This window comes from Theropithecus gelada, chromosome 4 (assembly GCF_003255815.1).
Source record: "Theropithecus gelada isolate Dixy chromosome 4, Tgel_1.0, whole genome shotgun sequence".
Lineage (NCBI taxonomy): Eukaryota > Metazoa > Chordata > Mammalia > Primates > Cercopithecidae > Theropithecus > Theropithecus gelada.
Window position 1 is genome coordinate 69,269,842 of NC_037671.1, and position 23,282 is coordinate 69,293,123.

Here is a 23,282-nt window from a genome sequence, read left to right on the forward strand (position 1 = left end):
TTACTGAAAAATGAGTTTAGAAAGGCTAGCCCACTGAAGTTGGAAAAAGCTGTGAACAGAGTTGTGTCTGAGGAACATGCCTAATTTAAGGCAGGGTTTGTTCCAATGCATCCGTGATTTGAACCGGTTTTTCATTATAGATTAATGAACTGCTGGTCAGGTACTGTCTACAATGGCTGTGCATACCTACAACATTTTAGGTATTTCATATTGAATTATACTGTATATTTCAATTCCAAGTTTATTTTATTTTCCAAGGTTATTTTATTTATTGTAAGCGTTTTGACATTTTTTTTTCATTTTCTTTCTTGTGCAATACCTACAATGGTGCTGTGTTTTAAACTTACACAATTGGAACATACATATGTGTTTTCTTAGTAAAATGGTAATTTATCCCGAAAAAGTGTACATAGATCTAAAATTCGGTGCTATGTGTATATCTTGAGCTTTTAATTTGTTGAATTTCTAAACGCTTACAACTTATCTGCCACTCATATTAATTTACTTGAATTTGTCATAAAGCTAAACATTGTATATGTTTTCAAAGATTATTTTTTCATATTAATTAATAGGTTGTTTATCTTTTTGCCTCTATGCTAATTTAAAAATATTTATTTTATCATTTTAATGTTTTCATGGACTTTTTTGCTGATGGTAATCAACTTTTTTTGTTTTTTGGTTTTTGAGTTGTTCCTTTCATAGACATAAAAAGACAATTCATTTTCTTGTTTTATTAACTGTTCATTTTTATTCTACGAAATATGTCATGCATTCTTTCTTACAAATTGTATATTTAGAAATCTTTCTAAATACATTAATGCTTGACTCATTAATTCTTATTTCAAGGATTTGGATTTATTCAGGTAATTTGATGGGATGGGTGATGCATATTACAAAGTGGACTTGTCACAATGACACAAACTCATTTTTTTGTAACTGGGAAATATGACTAAATTTGACATAACTAGAGAAACAGGGCTATGTCCTGTTTCTCTAGTTATGTCATGGTACATGGTACAAGCCTTTCTCACCCTACTCTATTATTTACCTTCAGATACTTTTTCCTGCCTCAGCTCTGTACACATGATATGCAACAAAGGGCAGCAAGAAGTGCTGGATCCACCTAATTTAACACCAAATGAAGTTGAGATTTGGCAATTGCCCAATTCCTTTAATAAAAAAAAAGTAAATTATTTGGGCTCCAAAGTAGGGTGGGAAATTTTCCTCTAAATGACTTAATGGTTGCCAAATCCCTTGTACCATTTTATTCCATTCCAAAACGTGTTTATTTCCACATAGATGTTAATGATGTTCAAAGCAGGGGAGAAGAATTATTCAATTTCATGAATTATCTCATTTGCACTCCAGAAAACAACATACGTGTTTAAATACAAAATAATTATGGCTCATGACGACGATTAATATTAAAACTGTGATTTCCATATACAAGTATGTTTGAATTCCAATCTTACATTTTATACCAAGCTCAAAACACTTCCAGATAGAAGTCTTTCTATGCCAAGATTAAAGTATGACTTCAATTAATATTTATGGCCTTTGGAATCCAAAGAAAAACAGAAGAATAATTCATGAATTTGTTCATTGTTCTTTCCAACTGAAGACATTAACCATTACTTCTAACCATAACACAAACACAGCAAGTTTTAACCTTTTAAACTTTTCACTTTGCGATCAAAGTAACCCCGTAAGTTTATTTCCCTATTTCGTGATATTGTTTAAACTTTAAAATTTTAGTCACTTAAAGAACTTAAGCAATTATATTAAAATATGTTGTCTGTGAAAATTATCACTTGATATTTGGCTTATAAAGTAATTTTTATGAATCTGTTTTATGAGTTAGGTAAGATTTAGCCTTTCTGCAGTCTCTCTCATCTGTTGGGAACCTGTGATATACCTCCATTTGTCCACAAGATGGTGTTTAAAGCAATTTGTTCAGAAGAACTGAACAAACTAACAGAAATACAAGGCTACGAACAGTTTAGTGGACAACTAAATCAGACTCTTGCCTTTGCACTTTTTTTTTAAAATATAATTTTTGTAGGTAATTTTTGTTAATTTGTTTTGTTAATTTATGTTTTTCCTCATATTAAGCATCTTTATGAAACAGGCACAGTACCCTTTGGTTTGTTGACTGTTTTGATTTTATTTCTTTAGTGGATATATATGTACTTAAACACTTAGTTAACATGCAGATTAACTATTCATAACTGTTTATACACCACTTTCATATTTTAGTGATCAATATGAAGACAGCTAAATAATTATCCTACCTTTTAGACAGGACAGATACTCTTTCAACAGACAAGAAAAAAGATTTAGCTTATCACAAGAAGTAGACAATTTATAAAACTACACAATGTCTAAACTCTATATTGTTCAGTGTACTTAACATTTTACAATTAGATTTGTATAATGTTTATATTTTTCTAGAATACATCACTATTTACAAAAGTACGATTAGGAATACCTTTTTTTTTTTTTCTAAAGTACCATTTTTATTTTCCTAAGACTAATAATACACTGGGATTGGGAATTTCTCAGTTAAGTGTTTTGCTGAAGTTGTTTTAATGGATACTCAGAAGAGTTTTGCAGATTTGTCCATTGCTTTTGTTTTTTTTTTTTTTTTTTTTTTAGAGACGGAGTCTTGGTCTGTCGCCCAGGCTGGGGTGCAGTGGCACAATCTCGGCTCACTGCAACCTCCACCTCCTGGGTTCACGCCATTCTCCTGCCTCAGCCTCCCGAGCAGCTGGGACTATAAGCGCTTGCCACTACGCCCGGCTAATTTTTTGTATTCTTTAGTAGAGACGGGGTTTCACCGTGTTAGCCAGGATGGTCTCGATGTCCTGACCTCGTGATCCGCCCGCCTCGGCCTCCCAAAGTGCTGGGATTACAGGCGTGAGCCACCGCGCCCGGCCTGCTTTTGTTCTTATTTTTCACATTTGTCTGTATCCACCTTCTGAAGACACACAAGTGTTTACTGTCACAGTTTCCCAGCGTTGTTTCTTAATATTTGAGTGTTGACGCATTTTTGTACCATCCCCCTTTTGTACCATCTCTGCTCACATAGATTATGCAGGCTTTGAAGAGGAGGAGATGCAGAAGAGAATTGAATTTGTATCTTGTATGCCTACATAATTCAAAGTGTCTTAGAACGTTGAATAGTGTTGATTTATTAGTTGGCTGGTAAAGGTTGCATTAATTATGTTAAATTTGTTCAACTACTAAAAGTCTCAGGCAATAGGACAAATGAGTGTCATCATTTTTATTGTGTGGCATACCTGGAGCTAAAATTCAAACGTTTTACTCAACAAAATCATGCTAGAGTAACTGATCAATTTGGTTAAATTGGATGAAGAACCAAGTGAACACAGAGAAGACTCATCCAGACAAGTAGACCCAGCACAGCAAAACTTTGCCTGAAAGATAAGACAAGCTTATAAGACCAAAGCTAAGTCTGAGAAAATCTAAGTGGAAAAAAAACCTGCAAGTTCAGATCCAGTAGTGAGTGCTGTGGTACAACTGGAGGAGTTAGTTATTTGCTTCATGAATTTGTCAAAAGTGAATACTAATAAAGTGGGAGGCTTCACTAAATGAGAGGGTAAACAAGACTTAAGTTCATCAGAAGTGTGTGTATTGTGTGACCATACTAAGCTTCTGGGTGTAAGTAAAGATGCTGGCTATTTTACAACTTTTTATCTTATTGTGTTAGGTAAAGTACATTTTGGGGTTAAATGTTTCTCAGCGCATTAATGTCTTTAAATTCAGGTTGTATTGGGCATATTTTACAACTATTTATTTTTAAATAACATTTAGGGTGTGTTTTCCCCCATTTTGTTTGCTCTCTATCTTACCTCATCAAACTCTTTAAGGTTTAATTGAATATACTCATGTTAAGTGCAATGGCACTAGTTTTATTCAAAATCCCACATGGGCGTAACGCTTTGAGGCCTTGATTCCTACGTGTTCATTATGCATAATGAGCTTGTCACCTGTCTCAGCAATAAAGGATCTGACCCTACGTCAAGGAAATCTAAGGTGCAATTATTAAGGCCATATCTACTCTTCATCACTTGCCATGGCTGAAGCTCCACACTTCAGTCCGTTCTGTTTCGTGTCAACCATGGGGATGCTCCAGAAGCACTCTTGGCTAACCATGAGCCCCACAGGTGTCCAAGGAACCTTAATTGGTCTATTGCAGGGTTCATGTTTATACCATCATTATAGTTTTCTTTGTCACATGAATAAGCTTTCAAGTTCAGCTTGAAATAATCAAGTTTGTCACCCATCTCCCTGGGTTTATAAAAGCCTAGTTCATAAAAACCCTAGTCTAATTATTTCAGATGAGAATTATAAACAGAAACAAAAGCCAGAAAACAGGCAGTCCTTTGGGACTTTTGACCCCCAGAGTGATCATCTCACTAAAATCATATGAGACTTTTTGCTATAGAGGTCCCTGAGGGAGATAAGAAATAACACAATTAACTTTTCTCATCCATAGAAGCTTTTACACCATGAGTGATAAGGCAATAGGCAATAAGTAGTTAAATACATAGCAGGTTTTCTTAACAGAAATTAATTACATCAAAACGTGCCAGAGGATTTATATGTTTACTTATACCGGGTAATAACTTACATAGTTCTTAACTATTCCTATCTTCAGGCCCCCTTTGGATAAATTAACTAGGTGCTCTAAAGAATATTGTTGTCTTTTCACACACATATTTTCAACTTAGAGACAAAATGGAATTTCAAATATATCTCAGAAAGAGAGGTAGTTTGTTGGAGACAGTTTCCCTCACTTGTTCTCTCTCCAGCTATGTTTTGATAAGTTGGAGTCAAGAGTAATTTGTGAAGGCATGTTAAGCAGAGAATTAGCATGAATTACCATTTATTAAAACTAAAAGTAATTTTCAGTTAGCAGCATCCTCTTCCTGATAGCCAGATCAATCAAATATGTTACACTTCCTCTCGTTGATCATTCAAAGAGCACTTGAGCATGTGTATTTACAGACAGGCATTACTACAGTCAGCCCATTTTGATTTAATAGTTCCTCAGTCATAGGTACTTTATACTGTCATGCCCTGGATCACAACTCACTAAAGAAGACTGCACAATTGAAAAGTATTTATTTTACTTTGTACAAAATGACTTGACCTATGTTTATTGAACACAAGTATTCTTTTTAAAAAAGATAATTAAAATCATTTATGTCAGTCACCCCTCTATAAACAGCAAGATTGCAAGTTTGCTAGTATTTTTTCCTTAATACTGAGTTTTCACTTCTTTTGTCAGGCTACCAGCAAATATTTTAAAGCAATTTTCTTGATATTTGGAAATCAGTATTTCTATTGGTTTTCCACCTATGTTGATTTACTTAGTTTTTTTAGAGACAGAGTCTTGTTCTGTCGTCCAGGCTAGAGTGCAGTGGCGTGATCATAGCTAACCATGGCTTCAAACTCCTGGTCTCAAGCGATCCTCCAACCTCAGCCTCCCAAGTAGCTGGGACTTCAGGCGCTCACTACCATGCCTGGCTAATGTTTTAATTTGTTTTTATTTTTGTAGAGATAGGAGACTCACCATCTTGCCCAGGCTGGTCTGGAACTCCTGGGTTCAAGCTATCCTCCCACCTTGGCCTTTCAAAGTGTTGGGATTACAGGTGTGAGCCACCACGCCCGGCCTTGGTTTACTTTTAAACTCAGAGACTATATCTCAGAAACACTATAATCACCAAAAAATTTAAAAAATACAATACAGGTGATCTTCTAAAGCAAGAATTTATATTAAGCTTATTTCAGGTGGCAAATCAGATTTTACTAATGATGTTTAAGAACAACAATCTTGGTTCAGTCAGCTTGAAATATAAAGTATCTAAATAATCAAATCAATCACCTATCCTGATATGACTACTCATTCATACTCTTCTGCTGTGCAGAAGCCAATTACCCAAAACCATGCCAGTGAATTTATGTGCTCAATCAGCCTAGGAAGTGATTTGCATAGTTCTTAACCAACATGTCAGATATTTGGGTTGAAAATCATATCATACTGCCATAGAAGCACTGGCTAGAAATAAATCAGGAATCATTTGCCCTTAATGAACATGCCAGGTTCGAACCAACTTTATTTATTTACACTCTCCTCTCTCAGTGAATGCTCTAGTTGCCACTTCGTCCAACTTTCAAAAATATCTCAGAGAGGATTTGAGATTTCTATTTTGCTAGAGAGACATACTTGGTCAGATTCAACATTTATCAACTCTCTTTCATGGAGAGAATTTGCTGGGGGCTTTTCCTTACAATTTCTAAGTCAAGTATCTTCTGCTTCTGTAAACTACTTCACTTAACTGAAATTTATAACGAATCATTCCTGCCATTCGGAATGTGGTAGTTTTGCATCATCTGTTTCTAAGTGGTTGTTTCCAATGTTGCTGACTGTATCTGTGGAGCTTGTTGTACAACCTTTACATAACCAGGTTTGTAGAACAGCTGAGTGAACTGTTCTTTGACATTTTATTTTTTTAATTGTCTTATGAATAGTATAAAACTTAGAAACGTTTGATTATCTAATTTTTCTTTTATTGTATTTGATTATGTCACTCTCTTTAAAATAAAAGCACTTTGGTGAAAGGATAATTGCTATGCATTTATTTCATTATGTGTCACAGCTCCTGAAAAAGTTTGCCTTTTTTTGTATTGTTTTAGGGAGCTATAACAGAGACCTTTATTTTCAAAAATAATGTTCGAAAAAAGGGAAAGAACATTCTTTCAGTCTATGTAAATAGCACTGATCTATATGGCAAAGAATCTTCTTAAGCAAAATTCATGCTAGAAGCATAAAACTAGATGCTGTAAGCAGTTTTAAAGAAATCCAAATACAGATTACATAATGATTGATTTAACCAAACAACTAGGTCTAGAATTTTTAAATGTATAAAATACACATGAGAAAAAAATATAAGTATTATATTAGGGCTCACTCTCCTTTGACTTGACAGAATTTAGTTCCATAAACTAAAGATACTATGTTAAGCTATTGTTCTATGTCCCAGCACAGGTTACTCATAGGCTTTGTGATATAAAATGAATATATTAAGTCTGTTGGATAGTTAAGTAGATGTTAATGAAACAGCAAGCCAATATGATTACATAAATAATAATAAAGTGCTTAAGTGGTCAGGAAATACTTGTTAAGAATACAGTGCTTTAGCTGAGCTACCTTTGTAAAATTTACAAGAAATGGTGAAACATAAATCATGTTTGCAATAAAGTTCTGAGTAGGAGGGAGCTAACAAACCATTGGAATGAACACAGTGATTCTTAACCTAGAAATAAAGCAAAGCTAGACTTAAAAGAGTCCACGAAATCTCTGAACTACTATACAAAAATATAGATGCATATGCAGCTGCACATCTTGCTAGGGAATTAACATTTCAAAAAGGTCCATGGAGCTCTCCCCATACACACTAAAACACACACACAGACACACACACACACACACATCTCTCACAGGGTAACACCCTCTGTGGAACAGCTTTTTTAATTACGCTATGTGGAAAAAACACTAATATTATAAACACACCTATAGAACCAGTAAAGTAATGTTTAATGTATCTAAATAAGCTCAGTAACTTCTTTTCATTGAACATGATTATTTATAAGAAAACATGCAAGAGATTAAGAAACCATATTTATTTCTTCTTTGGTACAACCAGAGATGTTACCTCAAACCTTTAAAATAAATAATCTCATCAATAAAATTTACGAATGCCAGAGTATTAAAATTATTTCTTTGCTTTCACATAGAAGCAGTCAAAATATTAACAGGTTTGGGGTACAGTACATACAGTTCAACAAAAGTTCAGGCTGAAGAAGAAAACCAATACGTGACATAAGGAAATCATTTTGGGCAATGTAGCCCTTTCTTACTCCAGAGACAGCACATGGATGGGATTTTAAGCACCAATTCTATTGAATGTAGTGGGGTTTTTTTCATAACTAGTCTAGTAATCCTCTATATAACTGAAACAATAATCTGAGAACAACATCTAAATGAAAATAACTACTGCAACTGAGGTAAACCAAACAGTTGTTTTTGTTTATTGGCACAGCGGCCCACGATAAGACACATAGGTATAGCACACTAAAGCTCAAGATCCTGGGAACAGGAGTATAAATTTACTCAAGGGAGGTGTTTGGTTTTCTTTTTTCTTTTTCTTTTTTTTTAACTGATGACTCTGCTGTCTTCCTTCCAAGGGAAAGGAAAGAGAACTTACTGAATAGCACCGTTCTTCTAAATGTGATTGTCAAGTAGGACTTCCGTAATCATGCTGAAGGTAATACATTGTAATCATGCTGAAGGTAATACATTGTAATCATGCTGAAGGTAATCATCTTTGCCCCAGCTTTGGGTGGTGTTTCTCCCCCAAGCTCCTTCACCAGGCGTGGTTCATGCAGAGAGTCATGCAGCACAAGGCCTTTCACGGGTCAGGCCCTTTGATAAATGCTCGCTGACCAGCCTGCATGGTGCAGGAGGCTGGCTCACAGAAACCGGGAAGCCCAGGAGGTCCCGGGGGTCCAGGCACGCCAGGAATTCCTGCCACCCCGGGGGGGCCTCGTTCACCGTCTCGGCCATTTCTCCCATAGCTGGCAGGGCCTGGGTCACCTGAAACACACAGAAGATTGCACATGTGAGCAGGAGAATCCTCATCAATGCAAACTGGCAGAGGGCACTGGACCCTCACAGCTCAGCAGTGCTCAGATAAGGGGCTTAACAAACGCTTTTGGAAACGATGGATGATGACTGGTGATGATTGGTGATGAAGATGATGATGATGATGATAATAAGATCCCTTCCTTGGACTTGGGTTTTCTTGGAAATAAAAAGTAGAAAGAGACCTTAGTGTCTCTAACCCACATTTCCATCAGTAGAGCGGCACTGTGCACCATGGTAGCCTCCAGCCATAGGTGTCTGTTGAGCGCTGAAATGTGATGAGGCCAAATGGAGATGAACTAAGTATCAAACACACCTGGATTTTAAAGACTTCATATGAAAAAAAATGGAAAATAGTTCATTAAAAAGTTTTGTGCCTATTACATGATGAAATGATCTTTTGCACACAGTGGGTTAAGTAAACTATATTGTTAAAACTAATGTCACCTGATTATTTTTACCTTTTTCATGTGGCCACTTGATTTAAAATCATACATGCAACTCACATTTGTGGCTCACATTGTATTTCTTTTGAATGCAAGTAGCAGTATTCCTTACTTCTAATAGTTGAGCAACATCTGGGCAGGGAGAAGTATAGTTTAGTGGTTAAAAACACAGGTTTTAGAGACAAATAGCTTTACATTCTAGCCCTATCATTTATGAATAATGCGACATTAGCAAGTCACTAATCTCTCAGTTTCTTCATCTACAAGATGCTATAATGTCTTCTTAATAATTAAATTCAGGCCAGGTGCAGTGGCTCACGCCTATAATCCCAGCACTTTGGGAGGCCAAGGTGGGCGGATCACCTGAGGTCAGGAGTTCGAGACCAGCCTGGCCAAAATGGTGAAACCTCATCTCTACTAAAAATATGAAAAAATTAGCCAGGCATGGTGGTGTATGCCTGTAGTCCTACCTACTTGGGAGGCTGAGGCAGGAGAATTACTTGCACCCGGGAGGCAGAGATTGCAGTGAGCCGAGATCACACCACTGCACTCCAGCCTGGGCGACAGAACAAGACTTCATCTTAAAAATAAAAATAATAATGATAACAATTAAATTCTACAATTGAAAGCACCTGATAAGTAGGGGCTATTATTATAATTATTGAGATATTATTGATTAATATCTTTTAGAAGGCTGTGCCATGTGCCCTACAAAATGTCATGATATTTTTCTCATGAAGGGTGACCCCAACATGAACTTTGCCATAGCAGGTTCTTTGGGGGACATTTCTTGCTTGTCTTCCTTTTGTCGTGTTTAAGGGTTGTACGTTGCCCTCGATGGGGCACACTCTCTGAGGCACAGCACCTCATAACAAAGAGGAATGTCTGCTGAATGTTTACCCCAATGCACCAGCAGCACTTTCACACAATCATTGCAAAAGTGGTGATAAGAAATCGTGTAAAACAAATTGTGTATGCCAAAATAATATAGGGATCTTCATTCCATCTCAGCCATCTTAACTTGGTCTTTCAGCCAAAAAGCTGGAAGCCAAATCCACATGTTCGACTACATATTTGCTTATATTTGGTTACTTTCCTTCTTTCTCTGTGGTTTTTACTTTTCTTTTTCTATTTGAGTAGTCTTATTACATGTCTTTTGTTGGTCTTACTATAGTAATATGGTCTTATTCAGTGGTCTTATTACATATATCTCACATACTTTTAGAAAGAAGGTAGGTCAGAGATCTCGTTTTACGTAACATCTCATTCTTCCTCTGCTGCATACACTTCGATCCACACAAAGCAATGTCACAGGGCAATATATTAATAAGTTTTAAGGGGGAATAATTATCTTTGAATAATTATCCATCTCGAAGCTATAGATAAACAGAGATGTAAGTCATTTTCCCTAATTTACCCCATACACTTTCATTCAACTATACCTAGTTAGTATGAAGCAAACCATTATGTGTTTTCTTTTAATGATGAGGCCCCTGAGAAAGCGTCTCCCTAATCCCCAGCATCTGTAGATAAAGCTGTAGCAGAACGATGCCTTCAGCAGCACCTGTTAAGATCCTTAACACCAGATGCAGTTAAAGGTGAAGTTGGGTTTTTTTTTAAGGTTTAAACGATGAGCCAGATCTAAATCTGATTTTCATGCACCTTATCAGTAGGAATGTCCCCACTGAGACACACCAGGTGTACCTTAAAATCAAATCAAGTTTAGGAGAAGGAAATGCCCAGAGAAGGGGTAGAAAACCAAATGAGCACAGGGGCTGGGATGGTCACTTAGACCAGGGGTGGGCAAACTTCAGCTCATGAGCTAAATCCTGGTTTTGTAAATAGTTTTATTAGAACACAACCATGGCCATTTGTTTACATATTGTCTGTGGCTGCTTTGGCATACCAGGGCAGAGTTGAGTAGCTGCAATATGGTGCCCATAGCCAAATAATCTGATCCTTCACAAATAAACTTTGCTGATAGAAATGAGCCTGGATTAAGAAATTCCCCCACTGTTTTTATGAGATGGAAACGTAAAGGACAAATGCAATGAAATTTGGCCACTAATATTCCACATAAGTGTTGGGGAGACCAAAGGGAGGAGTGACGCCTGTGGTGAGCTGGAAAGTGGATGCAGGCAGCAGCTCTTCTCCAGCTAACAGCTGCCATCGGCAAATACAGGCCAGTGTTGCCAGAACTTCTGATAATTTTCAAGAGAAGCCAGGAAGCTGAGTTTTTAAATAAATATCTCCCAATGTTTAAATGTTAGCAACCAATTCAATTTTTTTTCAACATTTGTAGAGCCAACCAAAAACCTTAAGTTTAAGAGAATTCATTCTCTAATACACAAACAATATTAAAAAGCAGAAGGATAGCTTTTTAGATTTTCACATTTGGTTCCCCATCAACACACTCCAGGAGAAGTTTTTCTTTTTCTTTTTAACCTTGCTGAGTTTATTCCAAATTTCTGCTTATCCTCTGAGGGAAGGGTTGATGAAGCCATCCTGTCTACCCTTGATTTATTTTATGAAACGTGCATCTCATCCAATTCTGCCTTTGCCAAATGCAGCAATTTACCACTTTGGAGCTTTGGATGATGTCATCATCATCATCACCAACGCTTAATGAGAATGCTTTCTCGTTTCCATGTGCCATACACTATGCTCATTACTGAGCCCATTTTTCTCATGTATAAACTGAGAGTTAGGAAGATCAAATAATTGTCCATAGTCATATAGCTAGAAATGAAGACCCTTAGCCACTGCACTAATCTAACTGCATTTTCCCACCTATTGATTTTTTAACTCTGTGGAAGGGTGTGGAGGTGTGTGGCAGGGTGTGTGTGTGTGTGTTGTCATTGTTTTGTGTGTGTTTGTTTGTTTTTAATTCCTTAGGCCTGAGTTGATCAGGAAGTAGACAGAGGCACAAAAACAAAGAGCAGTATTGATTTTTGCAGAGCTCTAATGATCATAAGAAACTAAGATATTTTTCTGAGGTTTTGCCCTGTAGAAATACCAGAGAAAAAACCGCCTTAACATAGCAGATTGTCAGGCTCTGGAGAGTCCTGAATCAGGGCCTTTGCTCTCATGGATGTTCTGAACTATGTGGGAGCCTCAGTTGGGTGACACTATGTCCACAGTCCACATCACTCAAAAAGTGAAGCTGACTCATAACTGTTCACAAAATGGGCATAAATGGTTAGTCCAGCAGCTGCATTAATGAGTATCTACCAACTGCTTTGTAACTCTTTAGAAAGAGAAAGCGTGGATCTAAAGTGTTATTCTGCTCTGCCTGCCTCATGTGTGTGATACTTACACTAACTGCCTCATGATTACATGGTTTTCTGAAATGTCAAGGACCTATAAAAATGTTGAATGTTCCCAATACAAAGAAATGATAAATTTTTTAGATGATGGATAGACTAATTACCCTAATCTGGTCATTATATAATATTTCCATTGAAACATCACTATGTATCCCATAAATATGTGTAACTATTATATGTCAATTAAAATAAAATATTTAGAAATGTTATTGCCAAACATTTCATGGTTTTTAAAAAAATTATTATTATTTATTTAAGAAATGAGTATCTATATCATTCTCTATAAAACCACTAGAGGGTAGTCAAGTTACACTGACGGAAGCCAATCCTGGCTGGCTCATTCTGGAGGCAGCCCCTTACCTAATACATGCTATGGAATAAAAGGGACTGTGTATACAGTAAAAAAATAAAATAAAACAAAATAAAGTGAATAATTTTCATATTAAATAGGGTATTTCATAATTAATCTACTGGTTATGTAGACTTTTTGTATGTACCAGGACTTTCTTATATTTCTTGAGCTTAATGTTGTGGTATTTGACAAAGCAGTATATATTTAAGGAATTGTAAATTGGTTTATATAAGGCCCAGCAACCAAATAAAACAGCTGCAGCAATGGAAATTGAATAATTAGGTACTGAAAAACTTAGCCCAGAACTGAATGTGTGCGTGTGTATTTTTCCACTCAATAGTCTCAAGCAAAGCTCACCTTTCTGCAGACTTTGCACAAGAAAAACAAATATTCTTACAATCTAGTATAGCCCAGCACAAAGCCAGCTATAACTTCCATGTCCAAGAGGCAAAAAGCATTTCAGCTCACAAGTCACCTTCCTGGTGTTCACATTCAAATGATTTGTCATTTAATTTACGTTTTGCCCCAGTGAGTGCACAAAGAGGATCAGGACTCATTATTATTAATAAACATGTTCCTTTAAAATCCTCAGAGTGACAAGGAACTAGTCCCAAATGGGCAAGTTTGGTTGCAGCAGACAGAGAGAGACCTATAAGACAACGAACCAAGCAATAACACTGGCTGACCTGTGGCACAAAACTGAAGGTGGGGGAGACTAAAGTTCCAGGGATTGCTAATGTGATCCATGTAGCTCTGCAAGAGAGGCAGAGAAAGAAGCAAGACACCCAGCAGTTATGGGACATGCCCAATTCACATGTCTAGGTTGCAAAGAAAAACTAATCGTATGATTGGACAGACAGCCAATTATTCTGTCCACTTTGTGAACACAGACTCAGGAAGCATGAATATGTCTTGTTATTACCTGAGAGACTTTTGTCAGGACATGAATTTAAGAGTCTGTATTTTCTCAAATATATTATGAAAAAGGAAGCAACAATAATAATAGTCAAATTTGCAGAGTGTCTGTTTGCCATATGCCAGGCTTTACATGTTCCAAGAGCTTTACATGTATTAACATGTACATATATGCTCTAAATACAAGGTAGGCATGGTGATTTCCATTCACAGAAGAGGAAACTGAAGCACTTCGAGGTAAAAGAATAGTGCATAAGCCCCTGGCAGCCTGGCTCCGTGTCTGCACTTCTTAAATATTTGCCCAGCCTACTCCTGGCTGTGAGAAACAAACTAGATTGTGTATGTGTACTTTTTAAACAACAAAGCACTGTAGCCAAAATAATCATCAATGTAATGGTTATAATAATAACCTGTGTTCCATAACAAGCAATGTAGCATTATGTCTCTACAGGGCATGTAATACTTAACACTGAACAAACAGAGATAGAGCATTGGAGAGGGGAGACAGGGAATTAAAACTGTCCAGAAAGAATACAGGAACTCTAACAACTGATAGAAAATGATGATATTAGTTACATCATAAAAAAATATGTTAAATGCCTTAGCACAAAGAATGATCCAACTATCTTTTTTTTATTCAGGAGGATTTGAGCCCCAAATCCAACAATAGAAACAACAAAGAAGGTTGCAGAATATGCTGTTCTGCAGGTTCTTTCTTTTTTTTTTTAGGCTCTTTCTTTTAGGTAAGATGTGTATTTATCTAGAAGGTTCCAGACAAATCCCTGCACAGAATCTGGTTGAAGGTCCCTCAGGCCTTAAAGTCGAATTAATAATATGTTTGTGAGAGATCAGAAATCACATTCCTAGACACATTCAAGCTCTACCAGGAAATAAAAAGCAGTCTAGCCTCAGTGGACAATTAACCAGTGAAATGATGTACTGCTACCCAGTACTTTGCATTTGTGATTTGGAGTTGAAGTAGACTTTCATGGAGAGAAAGTCTGAGGCATCGGGGCGGTGCTGATTTAGAGAAGAGTAATATATTACTGCTGATCAAGAGCAAGAGAAAAAAGCTGCAAGGGCTGAACTGGGGCCCAGCTTTGCCCTCAGCTCTCCTTGATCCACCTTAAAAAGCAAAAAGTGGGCTTGCTTTATTAATAATAGTACCAACAGCCAACATTTCTTGAGCGCCTACTGTAGCCAGGAACTGTCTTAAGCAATTTACATGGATTGAATTTCTTTATTTCTCAGAAATACACTATCAGAGAGGTGTCCTTGTTATCACTGTTTTACAAATGGGAGAACTGAGGTGCAGAGAAATTAAGTAACATGCCCAATGTCATAAAGTTAGTTAGTGGCAGAGTCAAAATGTGAACCTGGGATGTCTGAATTGTAGAAGCCACTCTTCAAACAGCCCACTTTCGGGTACTAGCTTTAAGGGAGGAATGACCCAAAAAGCTCTTGTCAGGAACTTGACTGACTTGAGCATACGCACGGTGTCAACAAGAGAACATGGGCCGACCTTGAAACGCAAGCCCTCAGCTGGTGCTTTCACCTGCGAGCTACACGAGGACACTGCGCCAAAGCGCAGAAAACGACCCAGCAGCAGACCCCTCTTCTCTGGCATCTGTGCTTTTGAAAGTTAGCCTATATTCCTGAAAAATAATCTGGAACTCAGATTTTTCACTAAACAATGTCAGATATCCTCTCAATTAAAAGGTAGCAAAAGTCTAAAAAAGGAAGGCTACCGAGGTTGAGACATGAGTAACCATAACAAGGAAATCAAGAAAGAAGAGTAAGCTGGGAGGTGAGAAGGATGAGAGACAATCAGAGCTGATGGGGAGAGATCAGAGGAGGGCGACGATTTTGGAGGTGATCCTAGGAAAAGAGGGGCAAGGACCGACCAAAGGAAGAAAGGAAAAGGAAAACAGAAAGGACAGGTATTAAGAGTCCCCTGGAAAAGGGAGTGCACAAAATGTTTTAACAATTCAGATTTAAGATCAAATCCAAGATCAGCTGAAATTAATCATTTTGTTTATAAGTGATCCCAGGGAGGTCTGCAGATGATGATCTTGTCCTACCTCACAATTTGCTTACACGTGGATGGTCTGCTGTTCTAAAAAGCAATCAGGGAAGCCCCTCCGGCTGGGCACCCCGTTTGCACCCCCATCAACTCGGCTCCTGAAAATGGTTTACTGCAGGTGGGAGATAATGTGCTCCTGACAGTCTGGGACACAGCACACATGGAGCTGATCTTCCTCCATCTTCTCATCTTTTCATTGAAAATGTGGCTTACCAATAGATTTTTTTCAAAGTAAGAATCCCTAGAAACCAGAATACTTTTTCAATAAAGGAAAATGTTGCCAATAGTGCAAGTCACTGGTTCAAGAACTGTTAAGTGATTTGTCAATAAAATGAGAAAAGAAGTTATTAGGCTATCTCATAAATATATAGATAGTTAAGTAAATTGTGATGATAATATGTTATCAGCCTCAAAACTTCCTATTCCTACCACTGGTGACAGAGACAAACACCTTTAGTAAATTCTATTTCCTTTTCCTCTCCTCTAAACACCAATCAATGAATCCAAGCTTTACCACATATTAAAATCTTCTCTAAATCCCATTTAAGCCAGATTTTCCCTTCATTTCTAATCATAAATCTTCCATTTCCAATTATAAAAATTTATCAATTTGTGAAAACATTTTGAAGAGCCCATGAATCAGTTTTAGAAAGGCAGTGTTTGAGTTATCTCCACACATTCATGTTTTTTAAAAAAATATTTTAATGAGAACGCAATCCCCAGAAGCAATGAAATGGATAATTGGAAAGCAATGATGTTTTTGGCTACAATTATAGCTGCGATTAAATACATCAGCCTCTGGCAGAATTTGAAAATTGTAATTTCTTTTCCTAAACTTCCCTAAACCAAGTTTTCCCAAACCATTGTGGAAGCAAATATCATCTCAATTCTCCTCAGCAACAGACCCCTAGGGCTTTGGGGCCCTTCCTAAGCCACTGCCTCCACACAATAAGAGAGCGTTTGCTGGAAAGTTGAGCACCATTCATGCCCTTAAACTGAACTGGCTTTTGGCCCTGCTATGCTGCCTCTGTGCTTGGACTTGTAAGTCATTTCTCAAGGGATGAGTGTGTTCCAGCCTGGACTCTGGTGACAGGGTAGCCAGTGTATAAAGAGAACAGAAGGCCCAGTGACAGACTCTGGGCCCTTCACACAGGGGCTACCCTGTCACCTCAGTTGACGCAGCTGTGATGTGTGGCTTGCGTGTGGCTCTTAGTGGTTATGAGTAGGAATGTTCAGTTTTGTATTTTCTTTCTTTCTTTCTTTTTTTTTTTTTGTGGATGTGGGGTTTTGGAGGGTGTTTGTAAGGGGAGCTTTTAAAATAAAATTTCGGTTACTTTTTGTGCAAGAGATTAAAAACTGGTTAATTTTCCTACTGCTCTGGCATTTTAGATTAAAAAAAAAAAAAGGAAACTATCACCTGCTTTAGAAATAGATAGGATCCAATGTATTTAGAATTTTATAACAAGTGCATTGTGCCTGGACCTTGACACTATTTTTCTTGAAGCATTTAAGGAAATTAGTATTTCAAGTCCTGATACCTATTTTCTGACAAAGAATACAGATATGATTTACAGATCATTCTTTACTAAAGCTGGTCTTGAAAAATCTATGCTAGCCATTCTGAATAACTAATATGCTTAAGTGATCAAATAACAATTATTTTGAAAGTTTATTCAATTCAGGCCGTCGACTTGCTACCAATTTGGCTACCTCCTCTTCTCAGCTATACAGCACACTTACCTGGGAGACCTACAGCTCCAGGCAAACCTTTGGGACCTCTTCCTGGAGGGCCACGCTCCCCCTTTTCTCCCAAGTCACCTGCATTACATTAAAGAAATGTTATTTTTCTGCATATCTATAAAAATAAACTTCCGTATCTTTAAACTTTAAGCAAATCTAAAATTCAGAAACCAAAAGGTCATGAAATTGCCATAAACTAGATTGTAGTGAGTATGCAGCAAGGCAAACATCAAGTTCATCCTATTAATAGATCTAAGGGGGGAAAATCAAATTATTATATTCACAGATACTGGAATGACATTTGACTTAATTGAACACACATTCTTGATAAAACATTCAATAAAATAAGAACCAATGACCACTTCCTAAACATGAAAAATAAATCTATCTTAACCCAAAAGTTAGCATAATGCATAATGGAAAACACAAGAATTAGTTCCACTACAATCAGAACAATATAAAGACACCTACTTTATCACTATTATATAACATTTGGTTTGAGGAATTACAACTATCTCTATTTTCAGGAGATATGAATATATATCTTAAAACTTTAGAAAGTTAATAACTCAAAAACTACTACAAACAGTAGCATTCAGTCAACTAGCAGGGTACAAAATTAATATATGGAAATTATAACTTTATATATATTAACACAACCAGTAATAAGACATAGTAGAAAAGACACCATTTATAATAACAATTAAAATATTAAACAACGATGAATAAAACTAATCAGAAATAGGCAAGTCCAACATGACAAAAGGTTTAACATTTCTAAAGGACACCAGAAGACTTGAAAATCATTCTTAAATAGAAATGACATCATCATAAAATGTTGCCAGTTCTCCCCAAGCTGAATTTTCATCATGATCTTAATAAAAATACAAACCCATTTTTTATCAGAAAAGAAGATCCTGAAGTTTGTATAGAAAACACATAAGCCAGAGTAAGCCACAAAAACTCCATAAAGAAAAGCAACATGAAGGGAATTAATTTGACCAGATATTAAATCAACTAAAATGTGTGGTGTTGGTCTCTGAATACACAGACCAGTGAAACAGAATAGAAAGCCCAAAAAGTAGGCCCAAATACATACAGGATTTGGGTTTATAATGAAGGTGGTGTCTTAAAGTGGGAAAAAGTTGAACAATTCAGTAAATGGAACTGGAAGAAGTGAGTAAAGAAAAGTTAGATCTATACCTCACACCCTATTCCAGGATAAAATACAAATGGATCAAGTATTTAAGTGTAAGTTAAGAATCAAAAGATAACAAGGGAGAATTATGACCTCAGATTGGCCTTTTTATTAAGATGCAAAATACGTAAAGTTCCTAAAATCAATACAAAAAGGCCAACAACATAACAGCAAAATAAATAAATAAATAAATAACCAAAATACATGAGCAGGCATGTCACTAAAAGGAAGTAAAAATGGCTCTTAAAAATATGAAAAATTCCCTGACTTCACTCTCATAACAAAATAAATGCAAATTGTTAAAAAAAAAAAAAAGGATGCTATTTTAACCTATAAGATCGGCAAAAATTCCAAAGTTCAATTAAACATATACTAGCAAGTCTGTGGAAAATGCACTGTCATGAATTGCTGATAAGAGTATAAATTTGGACAATCCCATTGGAGGGTAATTTGACAATAGCTATCAAAATTTTTTACCCAGCAGTTCTACTTCTAGGAATTTATCATAGAGATAGAGATGGAATGTATGCTGCTATTTTATACAAAAATGAAATACCTACAATGGTGTTCACTGTGGCCCTGCTATAATAGCAGAAGGTTGGAAACAATCTCTGTCCATGAAAAGGTTAAATACATTACAGAACTTCCACACAATAGAACACTATGCAGCTGTGAAGAAATAGCCAGGAAGCTCTTTGGAATGGTCTCCATGTCATACTGTTCAGTGAAAAAGGCAAGTTCCAGAACACTTGCTAAAGAACAATATGATTCATTTTTAAAAGGATGTAGAAAAAATACATATTCATGTATCCTTATATAGAATTGCTTATAAGGATATGTAAGAAAAGAATAGTATTGATTCCCTAGTGGGAAGGAGAAAGGAAATTAGGCAGATAGGAGGCAGGGATGGGAGAGAAACTTCACTAAATACTGTTTTTACACGTTGTTAATTTTTGGAACTGTATAAATTTAGTATTATGAAATATAAATTAATCAATCTTAAAAACATAAAGTGTGTTGTCACAGTGTCTACATTTCACTACTGACTCATTGTTTATGGGGAACATACTTTGGATTGCAATGAACCATGTGAATTTGCAAGACATTTACAAGACAGTTGATTGAAATTGGGGATTTAGCGGGGACGGAACAAAGTCGCATTAATTATCCCAGCCCCTAAAGATACCAAACCCAGCAACTTGGCTCATTAACAAAATGCGTTGTTGCCTTAGTTAACTGGTCCTAAATGGTGTCTGCTGCTCTTTGCTGAAGGCATTATCCCATTATTCCGGTAGTACAGTAGTATATCATTATTCTACTATGCTGTTAGAAAATGCAATGGCACCTTGCAATAAATTCTATCCAGACCATTTTTTCCCAAACATTTGTATCAACTTAGCCTCACTCAACATTAAGTCAAATTTGTTCTAATTTTAAAAACAAAGTCATGTACACAACAAAAATAGAAAAAATATCTGTATAACCGTCTGCACTCAGATAGTCAAAGATCTCTAATTCTGAAGTGAATATTTAGTCACCATACTTTGATTTTAGCTGTGAATGTCTTTACGTGAATGTTTTTATGATCAACTACATTTCACCACATTTCAAAACAATTTAAATTTATATAAATACTATGAAGGATTGAACTCAGGTTGAACTCATATTTATATAAGCTAGTTTTTTTTAACACTCATCATCAATATGGAATATTAGGAAGATATGACAATTAACATCTTATAAACTAATGGCATAAGCATTCTTGTTAACTTGGTAATTCGAGTGTCGTATCACTAGAATTTTGGAGGCTGGAAATGAGAACAGACTCTCTAAATGTGCCACATTTTCTGAAGATATGAGATGAACATTATAAATTAAAGTGTGGCTTTTACACTGATAGTAAAAGCTAAACTTGTTTGTACATTTTAGCACAAAGCCACACCAACTTTTAATGTTGCTTCAAGGAATAAGACCAGTGTCTTTCTTGTGATTATGTCTTTGGTTATCAGTCAGAGAAAAACAAGTTTTAAGATGAGCTCCAAAACAGAGCCCATTTGGCAAACTGCCACGCCACAGCAAACTCGGCATACAGGTTGGTTCCATCGACAAGGTTAATCTACTACTTCAAACCCTGGTCATGTCTTCTTTTGAGATGTACAAAAACCAGCTCAGCGAACTAAAGGTCCAGCTGTGTTATCCTCCTCAGTCAAAAAATATGCATAAAGAGCTTGTAAAATAAGCTTTAGATAATGTATAGAGAAAAATACACAGCTTGAGCAGAAAAACAGCTCATTATAAATGAGTGGAAATTCTCATTGCTCTATAGTTGCTATTTATTTCATTTATTCACGAGCTATCATTGATGCTCTATCTCCATGTAAACAGATTATCACTGAGAAAGGTGTTAGTCATAATCATGACACGTGTGTTTTCTCAGACTTTCATTTACATATTGCAGTGTCTGTTTGATTCACACTAAAATATCTAAAAATATACAGCCTTACTCAAAGGGACTTAAAATTAATCAAAACTGTGAATATTTTAAACTAATATTTATGACACAAAAGACCAATGTAATACCAAGCAAAGTGAACATAAGGCCAGTTAGATATCTCTCAGGTTTTGAGCCTGGGCCCTAACATTTTTGTATAGTATTGTATAAAGCATGTCAGTGAAAAACAGAAAAATTATAGACATAACCTAAGCTTTGACTATGATTTGAGGCATATTTCTACTAGCTCCTATTGAAAATGTTCTACTGTGTTCTTCAGAGTATTTTCTAGGAGAAAAACAGTGACTAAGACATAGGCTGAACTGTTCAAGCATTCATAATAAAACTTGTTTGTTATTTATGTAGCAGTTTCTCTGGAAAAAGGCTCTCAAAGTGGCTAGATGGTAGAGCAAGATTCGTACCATCCCTTCTTTACCAGGGATGGGGAAAAAAGCCAACAAGCAATACTGAAATACATCTCTCCTCTAACTGACTGAAAATTTAGGTTTCAAAATGGTGGAATGTTTATTCTCAGGGAAATTTCAGCTGTAACCCTTTGGATATTACAAAGCTATATGTTTTCTAATAAATACTACTATTAATGTATGTAGTGGGACAAGAAGAATCGAATCCAGCTGCCTAAAATCATACATTTCCAAAAGTATGACAGTGTTAATTGATTTTAAAAATTTAATTACCCCTCCCTGCCTCCACCCCAAATTCTCCAAAGTTAAACTGAGAGAAGACACTGCTTTAAAGGAATCTGATAACGAGAAAGGGATGGAGGAGGGTAGGGAGAAAAAAAATCCTTTGGAAAAGAGAAAAGAATTATATCACTTCATGTTATAGATTATGCCATGAATACTGAAGAAAAATTAAGCGGAAATACCTCATGTGATCAAGCTATGCTTGACGAATGAACTTAGTGCTAGAGACATTTTCCAGGTTCCAAATATAGAAATTTAGTTTTCTTTCTTTCAAACTGAGGTTCATCTGCTAGAGCCAACCCAACCCAACCTAGCCAGAAGTCACTGTTGCTAAATCTTCCCCAAACAATTCACCATTGTTTCCAGTAGTTCTCAACCCTGGCTGCACAGTCAAATCACCTGGAGAATATTTTCAAATCCCAATGCCCAGGCCAACAAAATCAGAATCTCTGGGAACGGGATCCAGACATCAGTGGTTTTAAGCTCCTCAGGCAATTCCAGTGTGTAGGCAAGGCTGACAAAGGCAGCTTTAGACTGTCCTAGCTTAGCTAGTGACATTGGCATTTTCATTTTTTAAAGAAGAGTTCTGTGACTGGCTCAAACACAGTTAAGCTCTGCCCCAAGGAGACTTCCTGTTAACCAAAGAAAATAGGGCTGTGATGTCTGTAGGCCCTATAACGCATTCCCTTTCAGTAGGAAAATGGGCAATTGCTCCACACCAGGTGCCGCAGAACCCCCAGGAGGGTCTGTTAAACTAGACAGCTAGACCTCAAGCCCAGAGTTTCTGATTCAGTGGACCCAGCATGGACCAGAGAATCTGCATTCCTAACAAGGTCCCTGGTGACACCACTGCTCCGGGGACAGCTCTTTCAGAACCACTACCCTAAAGTGAACTCAGGAAAGGCTGAGTCATCATGATCCAGCCACTTCAGCACAACAGATCCAACAAAGTCAACAATCTACCTAAGGCTGTAGCGTTTCTTAGAAATTATTTACAGAGTGAATTGAGACTAACCATAGAGAGAGCACCTAAGGCATGAGCTCCTGAACTAGTAAAGCAGGACAAACATGAATAGGTACATGACTCTTTCAAAGAAAGTGCTCAGTTCTCTTTAAGAAAAACTCTACCCTCAGTCTGCACTCTATTTGATTTTGTCTAGCCTCCCAAAGCTTTGAAATCATGTCAGCCTTATAAGAGGTCTCAGTTAGACCCCATTTTTTTTTTAACATGAAGCTCTGAACACACCAAAAAAAAATGTAATTAAATAAATTGTTCCAGCTGAAGGTCTAGTT

The 23,282-nt window shown here is 36.6% G+C and overlaps 1 protein-coding gene across 2 annotated transcripts in view; it reads right to left on the minus strand.

Annotated features, from left to right (window-relative positions):
- Positions 1-7,610: 7,610 nt before the first annotated feature.
- Positions 7,611-23,282, minus strand: part of COL9A1 (collagen type IX alpha 1 chain) — an 87,792-nt gene continuing 72,120 nt past the window's right edge. For both annotated transcript variants that reach the window (XM_025382405.1, XM_025382406.1), the window contains 2 exons: positions 17,594-17,671; positions 7,611-8,683 (listed from right to left, as the gene is read on the minus strand). In XM_025382405.1, coding sequence (XP_025238190.1) covers positions 8,499-8,683; positions 17,594-17,671 — 263 coding nt within the window. In that variant the 3' untranslated portion in view covers positions 7,611-8,498. The remainder of the gene's footprint in view (positions 8,684-17,593; positions 17,672-23,282) is intronic.